General features: G+C 38.4%; 1 protein-coding gene across 1 annotated transcript in view; it reads right to left on the reverse strand.

Moving 5' to 3' along the window:
* The window catches only part of LOC106872633 (outer dynein arm-docking complex subunit 2), a 261939-nt gene that overhangs the window by 102191 nt on the left and 147248 nt on the right, over positions 1-12500 (reverse strand). Inside the window, exon 13 of the mRNA XM_089338944.1 lies at positions 5035-5268. Coding sequence (XP_089195070.1) covers positions 5035-5268 — 234 coding nt within the window. The remainder of the gene's footprint in view (positions 1-5034; positions 5269-12500) is intronic.

Here is a 12500-nt window from a genome sequence, read left to right on the forward strand (position 1 = left end):
TTATTATTTAATAATATATAAATATAAATATATATATAGGTACAGGCGTGGCTGTGTGGTAAGAAGCTTGCTTCTCAACCACATGGTTCTGGGTTGAGTCCCACTGTGTGACACCTTGGGCAAGTGTCTTCTACTATAGCCTCGAGCCAACCAAAGCCTTGTGAGTGGATTTGGTAGATGGAAACTGAAAGAAGCCTGTTGTATACATGTATATATGTTTGTGTGTCTATGTTTATCCCTTCTACCATTGCGTGACAACCAATGTTGGTATGTTTACATTCCCATAACTTAGCAGTTCGGCAAAAGAGACCGATAGAATAAGTACTAGGGTTACAAAGAATAAGTCCTGGGGTCAATTTGTTCAACTAAAGGCAGTGCTCCAGCATGACTGCAGTCAAATGACTGAAACCAAGAAAAGAATAAAAAATAAAAGAATATATATATATGTTGTTGTACTTGGGGATGGTCATATTGCCAGTTTAGCCAATAAAAACACAGGCACTGTATATTTGGTGTTAACTTGCTTCAGCTTTATATTACATTAATCTTAATCTTATTTCGGCCGAAATAAGATTAAGATTAATGTAATATAAAGCTGAAGCAAATTAACACCAAATATACAGTGCGTGTGTTTTTATTGGCTAAACTGGCAATATGACCATCCCCAAGTACAACAACATCTGTTTCAACACACGATTTCACATCAAAAATCTTGCAAAACAAATATGTAATATATATATATATGTATCATCATCATCATCATTATCAACATTTAACATTCATTTTCCATGCTGGCATGGGTTGGACAGCTTGACAGGGACTGGCAAAGCCAATGCCATGAAAAATACCTTATATTCTTTCATTTCTTTATTGTTAATAAAGTCGTTATATCGTATATGGACCCATTAATCCATTTATTTTGGCCAACACTAGGAATAGCTCGTGAGATCTAGTTTATGTTTCAATCTGGCTCTGAAACCTAATTCACTCTTCGGTTTGGTTCACAAGGTCAAGCAAATTTGACACCTGTCCTATAGCTTCTATAAAGTTTGACCTAACAGGTGAAACTGAAGCTTGCTGTGACTCTCCCTTTATTTGAGACACATGCATGGATGCTCACACACCCACTCATGCTCTCTCTCTTACAAACACACACATGCTTTCTGTCTATCTGTCAGTCTGTCTCTCTCATATACACATACTAGCATGGAAAGGATTTTTCAACCCACCCCAACAGATACTTTAGAACAAGAGAGAATCTACTACTACTACTACTACTACTACTACTACTACTACTACTGCTGCTGCTGCTGCTGCTGCTGCTGCTACTACTACAAATAATAACAATAATAATAATAATAATAATAATAATAATAATAATAATAATGGCCCTGCTCAGTATGTAGAAAAGGAGTAGGTAGTAACTCTATAAGATGTACCCGGTGCAAGCTATGGACACATAAGAGGTGCAGCAACATCAAAGGCAGGTTAACTAGCAAGTTAGTTTTTGTTTGTGGCAGATGTTCAGGTGCAATAAAGACTGCAAACAAACAGGAAACAACTTCTATCTCATTCCAGGGTGAAAAACTAGAGGTAGTCGATAGCTTCCGCTATCTGGGCGACCAAGTTAGTAGTGGGGGTGGGTGCGCTGAAAGTGTAGCTGCTAGAATAAGAATAGCCTGGGCAAAGTTTAGAGAGCTCTTACCCCTGCTGGCGACAAAGGGACTCTCACTCAGAGTAAAAGGCAGACTGTATGACGCATGCGTACGAACAACCATGCTACATGACAGTGAAACATGGGCTGTAACTGCTGAGGACATACGTAAGCTCGCAAGGAATGAAGCCAGTATGCTCCGTTGGATGTGTAATGTCAATGTGAATACCCGTCAGAGTGTAAGTATCTTGAGAGAAAAGCTGAACATTAGAAGCATCAGTTGTGGCGTGCAAGAGAGACGATTGCGCTGGTATGGACATGTGGTGAGAATGGAGGAGGATAGCTGCGTGAAAAAGTGCCACACCCTAACAGTTGAGGGAACCCGTGGAAGAGGTAGGCCCAGGAAGACCTGGGCTGAGGTGGTGAGGCAAGACCTTCGTACATTGGGCCTCACCGAGGCGATGACTACGGACCGAGACCTTTGGAAATGGGCTGTGCGTGAGAAGACCCGGCAAGCCAAGTAAGATCGTTGCCAGTGCCCCTGGACTGGTTCTTGTGCGGGTGGCACATGAGATGCACCATTTTGAGCGTGGCCGTTGCCAGTACCGCCTGACTGGCTCCTGTAGGATTTTCGAGCGAGATCGTTGCCAGTGCCCCTGGACTGGCTTGTGCGGGTGGCACATAAAAGACACCATTTCGAGCGTGGCCGTTTTCGTGCGGGTGACACGTAAAAGCACCCACTACACTCTCTGAGTGGTTGGCGTTAGGAAGGGCATCCAGCTGTAGAAACTCTGCCAAATCAGACTGGAGCCTGGTGTTGCCATCCGGTTTCACCAGTCCTCAGTCAAATCGTCCAACCCATGCTAGCATGGAAAGCGGACGTTAAACGATGATGATGATGATGATGATGAATAATCCTTTCTACTATAGGTATAAAGCCTGAAATTTTGAGGGAGGGAGTAAGTCGATTACATCGCCCTCAGTGCATAACTGGTACTTATTTTATCAACCCTGAAAGAATGAAAGGCAAAGTCAACCCCGGTGGAAAAGAAGAAAGAAAAGAAGAAGAAGGAAAAGAAGAAGAAGGTGAAGAAGGAAAAGAACATAGGGATGGACAAAACGCCACTAAGCATTTTACCCAGCGTGCTGTCGATTCTGCCAGCTCATTGAATAATAATAATAATAATAATAATAATAATAATAATAATAATAATAAATAATAATGATGATGATGATGATGATGATGATGATGATGATAAGGAGGAGGAGGAGGAGGAGGAGAAGAAGAAGAAGAAGAAGAAGAAGAAGAAGAAGAAGAAGGAAAAGAAGAAGAAGAAGAAGGAAAAGAAGAAGAAGGAAAAGAAGAAGAAGAAGAAGAAGGAAAAGAAGAAGAAAAAGAAGAAGAAGAAGGAAAAGAAGAAGGAATATAAGAAGAAGGAAAAGAAGAAGAAGAAGAAGAAGGAAAAGAAGAAAGAAAAGAAGAAGAATGAAAAGAAGAAGAAGGTGAAGAAGGAAAAGAAGAAGGTGAAGAAGGAAAAGAAGAAGAAGAAGAAGGAAAAGAATAAGAAGGAAAAGAAGAAGAAAGAAAAGAAGAAGAAGAAGGAAAAGAAGAAGAAGAAGGAAAAGAAGAAGAAGAAGAAGAAGAAGAAGAAGAAGAAGAAGGAAAAGAAGAAGAAGAAGAAGAAGAAGAAGAAGAAGAAGGAAAAGAAGAAGAAGAAGAAGAAGAAGAAGGAAAAGAAGAAGGAAAAGAAGAAGAAGGAAAAGAAGAAGGAAAAGAAGAAGGAAAAGAAGGAAAAGAAGAAGAACGAAAAGAAGAAGAAGAAGGAAAAGAAGAAAAGAAGAAGAAGGAAAAGAAGAAGAAGGTGAAGAAGGAAAAGAAGAAGAAGGTGAAGAAGGAAAAGAAGAAGAAGGAAAAGAAGAAGAAAGAAAAGAAGAAGAAGGAAAAGAAGAAGAAGAAGAAGAAGAAGAAGAAGGAAAAGAAGAAGAAGAAGGAAAAGAAGAAGGAAAAGAAGAAGGAAAAGAAGAAGAAGAAGGAAAAGAAGAAGGAAAAGAAGAAGAAGAAGAAGAAGGAAAAGAAGAAAGAAAAGAAGAAGAAGGAAAAGAAGAAGAAGGTGAAGAAGGAAAAGAAGAAGAAGGAAAAGAAGAAGAAGAAGAAGAAGGAAAAGAAGAAGAAAAAGAAGAAGAAGAAGGAAAAGAAGAAGGAGGAAAAGAAGAAGGAAAAGAAGAAGAAGAAGAAGAAGAAGAAGGAGAAGAAGAAGGAGGAGGAAAAGGAGGAGGTAAAGAAGAAGATGACGGCAACAACGACAATGGTGACGGTGATTTCAGTGCTGCAATAAGAAAGTTGAAAAAACTCCTTTGAAAGACATCAACTGGACTCCTTTCCTCTCTGTCTGATATTGTGGTTCTAATGAAGCTTATTAAAGAGATATTTCTGTTGAAACACTAACATATTTCACGGCATGATATGGAATTTCTATTAACCAAATTACACCAAGCAAATCTTATCAGAGAAATGATTATGTTTTTACGTCACAAAAACATGATGAAGTTTTCAGATGTTGCCAACTGAGAGAAGCATGGTGCATGCAGATGTGTGTGTGTGTGTGTGTGTGTGTGTGTGTGTGTGTGTGTGTGTGTGTGTGTGTGTGTGAGAGAGAGAGAGAGAGCAATAGAGAGAGAGAGAGATGTAGATAAGTGTAGATAAATATCTGCATAAATTTGTGATACAACACATGAGAAATGATAGTTAAGTAGTTTTGGTGAAATTTGGGGTAAAGTGCAAAATTATGGTAGTTTCTTGTTTTGGAAGGAGTTTTTCCATCTTTAAAACATATTAACCCCTTTCGTTATTATATTTCTGTTGGAATATACAGCTTTTATTTGAATTAATTGTGAAAATAAAAGAATTTAGTAAAATAATTTTGTTGTTTTTAAGCTGCTGATGTTTCGAACATAAATTAACATAAAATTTTCTTGGAAGGTTTTAATTTAGATCACTTTATCGATATTATTACCATATTTCCATAACTGTATTGAAACGCACTGACTTTGTTTCAGGGGCAAGTGTCTTCTACTATAGTCTTTTCTCTGTGAGACTCAACAACCAAAGGTCATGCTTTACCACCTCGTCCCACATCTTCCTGGGTCTACCTCTTCCACAGGTTCCCTCCATAATTAGAAGTCACGCACACACACATACACATACACATGCACACACACACATGCATACATACATACGTGCACTCACATACATTATATGGCAATCTCCACCTATCAAATCCACTCATAAGATTTTGGTTTTAAGTTTAGATTTTAGACAGGATGCTTCTATTATACAACAGTAGCAAGAACTACAACATCAACAACAGCCTCTAACCTACCTCTGAGGCACACTCCTGTAATGTTCCAACCACAGGTATCAACATGTTCTCATGATGAGATTTCAAGAGTCTGCCAAGAAGAGGAATTGCTCCAGCTTGTCTCATACATTTTTTGTTCTTCTTGCTCTTACTGATGCTCCAGAGGGCCAGAGCACCACATCTGGCGATCTCAATGTCTTTCTCATTTTCATGGGGTAAGGTGTAGTTTGAAACGGGGTAGTTGAGGATTTTCACCTGCAAAAAAAAAAAAAACACAAACAACAATAGAATTAAGAATCTTAATGGAAACATCCAAACGTCATCTTTTGAGATGAGGAATAAAATTCTTCAATATTTATAATGTTTGTTTGTTTTTTTCTGTGGTGGGTGGGGCTTTGTACAAGTTCATGCAATTATATAAAGGTGTGAAGTGAAATGAAGTGGAAAGGTTTCTTTCTAGGGATTGAAACTGAATCTTGAGAACCCAGTGTTGCAGCATATGACTACCACACCAGTTTGTGTGTGTGTGTGTGTGTGCCCGCAAGTGTGTGTGTGCGAGTGTGTGTGTGCATGTGTGTGTGTGTGTGCATACACACACATACTCATACACACACATACTCATACACACACACGCACACACACATACATATATATACATATACATACACATACATACATACATACATACATACATACATACATATATATATATATATATATATATAGGGAGAATTCACAAAAAAACAACAGACGAAGACAGGTGGTGTAGAAAACAAACAGATGTATTAGTATAATGCTCGGTTATTGAAAAAGTCTTTAATGTTTCGAGCCTACGCTCTTCCACAGAAAGGAACACAGAAAGAAACAAGGAGAGAAAAAAAATGTATGTAGTGGTTAGCGATATATACATGTACATATCAGGCACTGAAGGATGTGTGACGAAAGATTTCAGACAAAGGACACTAAAATAAGAATAACAATAAAGCTGAAGTGAAGAAGAAGTATATAGTCTGTGTGTGGTTAACTGACAAAAAACAAAAAAAGGAAAGAGAAAATGACCCTTCCAAAATATAACAATACATACATATATGTATATTTATGTATGTGTATGTGTGTGCATGTGTGTGTTCATGTATGTGTGTATGTGTATTTTACACCTGCCACCCACTTATGCTAAAAAAATCACAAACTTAGTGCAATGTTCTTGTTGTCACTTCTCCCAATGATAAATCCTTTGTTCGGTTCATGCTTTCAAAGCTATGTGAAATAAGAGACCTCTTACTTGAAAAACAGTGTTAAGAGGGGCATTTGGTTGTAAAACACTGTCTTGAAAAACCTATTCAACTCATGGCAGCATGGAAAAGCAGATGTAAGAATAATGACAAGTGATGGCAGGAGAAAGGCAAATTCTTTAGGACAGAATTGAGATCCTAAAACCAATGTGCCACATAAAAAGAATTGGTGTGGGTGCTGGTTCCACATGAAAAGCACTGGTGCTGGTGCCACTTAAAAAAACACTGGTGATGGTGCCACATAAAAAGCACCCAGTATGCTCTGTAGAGTGGTTAGCATTGGGAACCCAAAAGCTTGGCGATGCCTGCCTACACAAAATTTTCAAAAGGTTTTCATCATTCTCAACACAATCAAGGAGATCTCATGCAACTGAAACCCAGGTTTCTTTTTGGTCAGCTGAAAGCAGTTTTGGCATAAACTTGGCAAACATGCGTCTCATAACCAAATCTTCAGTAATAATGGACTGAAATGAACCATAGCTAATCTGCACATCCTCTGATAACTTATGGATGGTATATTCAATGATTTCCCTTTACAGCTGGATGCACACCTGCAATGTTTTCCTAAGTTTTGCTGGTTACAGGTCTCCCAGAACCTTCATCACTATCGAAATTTTTTCGGCCATCTTGGAAACGTCTGTACTCCTTGCATGCATCTCATATACTCCTCTCCAAACACTTTCTACAACTTTGCGTAGGCCTCTGAGCAAGTATTGCCATGACAACTTTCTCTGTCAGGGTCAATGCGACGATCACATGCTACACATGTTCCTTCCAAGCACTGCTGTAAACAGCAGAAGTGAGCTAGAATGTTAACACTTAGTCTGCATGGACAGCAGAGTCCAAGGTAAATTTGTGCTAAGTGACTTCACTCTGCATGCTTTAGCTTCGTTACTATGGCAACGGTCCGAATACTTATTGATCAGATCACACACACACACACACACACACACACACACACACACACACACATTATATGTTTGTATATATAATATCAGCCCATCCACATTTATTAATTAAATCACAAACCCACAAACACACAAACAAACAAAAAAATGAACAAAACCTTTATTGACTTTTTGTCACCTTTAAGGATCAATAATCAATAAGAAACACCCACTGACTTATGAACTTTAGGGATCAATATTATAGCAATTTCATCACCACCAGTTCTCTCTCTCTATCAATATATATCACCTGATTGGTCTATAACTATCGTAACATAAAATGGAACTACACTGACCCAAGTAACAGTAAAACAATCATATATATATATATATATATATATATATATATATATATATATATATATATATATATATATATATATATATATATATATATATATACACAATTAAACCTTGGGAGAGGCATTATGCCGGTAATAAACACACGCACTGGTTCAGTCCTTTATTAATTTATATTTAATTGTATTTCTTTCAACACACGTATCCACATCAAGAATCTTGCACACGAAATACACATACGAAATATATATATATATATATATATATATATATATATATATATATATATATATATATATATATATCATTGATCATCGATTGCCTTGACCTATTAATTAATTATTGTCTTCATCTTTTGTTTCTGGTCACCACTGCATCACATATTGTTTTGTCCAGTAACATCATCTGCGTTTTTTCTTCTTTTAGAAAAGTTGTAAACTTCTTATTTACTCATTGAACTCCAGTTTTTGGAGAGAGGAGTACCATGTGTAGTCTATCAGAGGACCCTGTTGTGGTACTATGTAACCAATTCAGAGAGAGAGAGAGAGAAAGAAAGCGAGTGAGAGAGAGGAAGCAAGGAAGAGGAGGGAAGGAGAAGGGAGAAAGAGAGAGTGAGAAGAACTGATCAGTGTACTTGAATGGTATTTTATTGATTTCAAATTTTGGTGTAAGTTTAGGAAGGTCAGGGGAGGGGGTAAGTCAATCACATTAATGCGGGTGTTCAACTGGTACTTATTTTATTGAACCCCAAAAGGATAAAAGGCAAAACCGACCGTGCCGGAATTTGAACTCAGGATATAAAGATGGATGAAATACTGATAAGCATTCTGCTTGGTCTGCTAACGATTCTTCCAGCTTCTGCCTTGAATGCACTAGCATAGCTAGAGTGTGTGCCACCCGGGGTGACCCTGCTGTTTGCTGCCCCCTGACCCCACATAAAACGCATATTGCCTACAACATACCCAAGAGTGGCACCCCATTAAAAGTGCCACCCAGGGCACATCACCCCTACTGCCCTCCGAAATGGAATTAACCTCTTTCTTACCATAATTCTATATAAAATCAAACGTTTTGTTACATATTTCTTTTGAAATACATGTTGTCATCATTTGGTGAAATACATGTTGTCATCATTTGGTGAAATACATGTTGTCATCATTGCTAAGCTGGTGTTTAAGGTGGTAAGCTGGCGGAATCATTTGCACACCAGACAAAATTCTACTGAGCATTCTGTCTGTCTTTATGTTCCGAGTTCAAATTCCACCAAGGCCAACTGTGCCTTTGATCCTTTCAAGATTGATAAAATGATTACAAGTTGAGAACTGGGGTCTATACAACCAACTATCTCCCTCCCACAAAACTTCAGGCCTTGTGTCTATAATAGAAAGGATTATTAAGATGGACTTTAATAGAAAGGACTATTTAAAAGAAAGGTGGTGAGCTGGCAGAAACGTTAGCACGCCGGACAAAATGCTTAGCGGTATTTCGTCTGTCTTTACGTTCTGGGTTCAAATTCCGCCGAGGTCGACTTTGCCTTTCATCCTTTCAGGGTCGATAAATTAAGTACCATTGAAACACTTGGGTCAATGTAATTGACTTAATCCCTTTGTCTATCCTTGTTTGTCTCCTCTATGTTTAGCCCCTTGTGGGCAATAAAGAAATAAGAAAGGACTATTAAGAATGTAAATTAGCATGAAATTTTGGTGGAAAGTCTCAATTTATAGAACATGTTAACCTTTTTGCATTTAAACCAGCCATATCTAGCCAAAATATTCTATCTATTTAATGTTCAAACTGGCCAGATTCAGCCTCTCTCACCTACCCTATTATATCACTGTAAAAATAAACAAGCACATCATTAAAATCTCAAAGCTATGAGATAATAGCTATGAGATAATGCATGATTAATTCAAAACAATGTGAATAAATAAGTATTACGTTTGATAGAATAATCTGAATGCTAGAGGGTTAAATCAGGGAGTTTGCACCATAGGACCAGGGGCAGCCTCAGACAAGTTGGTATCAAAAAGGATCAGCAAAAGTTCACCTTCACTGAGTTTGAACTCAGAGTGCAGACAGCTGGAGCAAATACTATAAAGGATACTCTAATAGCTGTATCAATTTGTTGCCTAATTTTAGGGGCCTAAAAAACAAACAAACAAAAATAAAAACACTTGTAGTGCAGGCAGTTTGCTTCCCAACCACATGGTTTCAGGTTTAGTCCCTCTATGTGGCACCTCGTGCAAATGTTTTCTACTACAGTCCTGGGCCGAACAAAGCCTTGTGAGTGGATTTGGCTGACGGAAACTGAAAGAAGCCAATCATATATGTATTCACTGTGTGTGTGTGTGTCTGTAACTACATGGTTTTGGGTTCAGTCCCTCTGTGTGGCACCTTGGGCAAGTGTCTTCTACTATAGCTCTGGGCCAACCAAAGTCTTGTGAGTGGATTTTGTAGATGGAAACTGAAAGAATCCTGTATTATAAAGTGTGCATATGTATATGTAGGTATATGTGTATGTATATGTGTTGTGTGTGTGTGTGTGTGTGTGCGTGTGTCTCCTTGTCTTGACATTACACGGTAGCTGTAAATGAGTGTCACTCTCATACAAGCAGTGTCCTTCATTTCCAGTCTTCCATATCTGGTCAGGGGGAAAAATATATGACCTCATTTGGGAACAAGTGTGGACTGGCAACAAGAAGGGCATCCGACTGTCGCAAAGAATCTGCCTCCACTAAATATTCTGTATGATTCATGACGAGCATGGAAGAGTGGACATTAAAATGTTGATGATGATGATAATAATGATGATGATAATGATGATGATGATGATGATGATGATAATGATGATGATGATGATGATGATGATGATGAGGTGATTGACTTATCAACTTCAGGGACCAGCAAGAAACATCTGCTGACATATTGTAAGAATTGTTCTAGGGATGGGATCAATATTCTCCATGAAACAACTTGTTTTCTTGATTGATCCAACACTGCTGACCTGGTTAAACTGAGAGGTATTGATTATAGGTCTTATATAATTCACCACTTTAACCTAATAATTAGCTACAGGAGGACCAAAGGAACAATCTAGAATTGTCACGTCAGTTTTAGGGATTAAGAACAGCGTACAGCACGATTTTTGTTCATGAGTACCAACTGTTATTTCTTATTTGCTTACCCCTAGAAAGTATGAAAAAAAACCCAGCTAATATTTCCATCAAATTTTGCTTTTCTTACATTTATTCAAACCCCAAAGAATCCCTCTCAACACATGGCTATGATGTTCCCTGCCCCACAACTCCTGCTCCTTATTAGAGCTATGCATATTATTAGTCATTAAGGGACATGCTCGAGTGGTTAAGGTCAAGCAACTGACAAGCAAATCTGTGGTATTGAGTAGAATATTTGCTGAATCTGTCTGAAATGTTATGGAAAATAGGACAGCTCCAAAACATTGATGTCCAGATCACAAAAGCAAAAGTTTGAAGGGAATAGAGGTCATTTCCTTTGATTTCTAGATAGAAACAAATAAAAAATAACACGGCTGTGTGGTAAGTAGCTTGCTTACCAACCACATGGTTCTGGGTGCAGTCCCACTGTGTGGCACCTTGGGTAAGTGTCTTCTACTATAGCCTCGGGCTGACCAAAGCCTTGTGAGTGGATTTGGTAGACGGAAACTGAAAGAAGCCCGTCGTATATATGTATATATATATATATATATATATATATATGCATGTGTGTGTATATGTTTGTGTGTCTGTGTTTGTCCCCCCAACATTGCTTGACAACCGATGCTGGTGTGTTCACATCCCTGTAACTTAGCGGTTCGGCAAAAGAGACCGATAGAATAAGTACTAGGCTTACAAAGAATAAGTCCTAGGGTCTATTTGCTCGACTAAAGGCAGTGCTCCAGCATGGCCACAGTCAAATGACTGAAACAAGTAAAAGAGTAAAAAGAGTAAAAGAGTTACTGACCAAAGACAAAAAAAACACTAAAAATTTTATTACACTGTAATTAGTGATGGCTACATAGTTTGTATCATGTATTAGTATTGTTGGTTTTAGGTTTCCAAAGAGCCAATCGGCAGTTCACTGCATTGGTGAAGGAGACAATGACAAGGGAGTGGCTGTGTAACTAGGGCAGAATAAATACTAACAGGTATTATTGACACATTGCTTTATTGGCAAGTTGTTCCTCATGTGTATGTCACTTGCTTATATATCTACCCACACACACATATGTATGTATGTGTATATGTGTGTGTATGTGCATGTGTGTTTGTGTGTCTATCTGTCTGTCTATCTGTCTATATATGATACACACACACACACATGCATACATGTACGAAGAACTGTTTTTAGTTTGCATGAAACAAACCCTCTCACAAACAACAAAACAATTAAACATCTGTCCGTGTTTGTGTGTGTGTGTGTGTGTTTATGTGTGTGTGTGTGTGTGTGTGTGCGTGTGCGCGCGCATGCATGTGCATGTGTGTGCGCATGCTTGTGTAGGAATCAATACCAACCACCTGGTTGCTTCTTTGGACAGTGATCGATAAAGACAACAGGTAGCGCACATTCTTTTAGTTGTTGGAAAGTTTTACGGTGAAATATTTCTTTGACCTCATTTCCCCAGCCTACACACTGTTATAGAAATGATTGGCGCTACATTCAACAGTTGGCTGTTTCTCATCAGATCACTGGTAATGCTTCAAGCCAATAAGGACACCTTGTACCAAGGACACCCAGGTTGCTAGAAATAGCAGCCAAAACACTTTTACCCTTTTACTTGTTATACGTCTTCAACAAAGCACCTGCCCCTTGGGATGTGGCAACTAAATACTCACATCTTCAACAAAACACCTGTTCCTGTCTGCCTGCCCTCCATCATATTTTCATATTCCTTAATACTCTACCCCAATTGGTTGAAGGATCTTGTCTT

Source organism: Octopus bimaculoides, chromosome 21 (genome assembly GCF_046866305.1).
Source record: "Octopus bimaculoides isolate indiv1 chromosome 21, ASM4686630v1, whole genome shotgun sequence".
Lineage (NCBI taxonomy): Eukaryota > Metazoa > Mollusca > Cephalopoda > Octopoda > Octopodidae > Octopus > Octopus bimaculoides.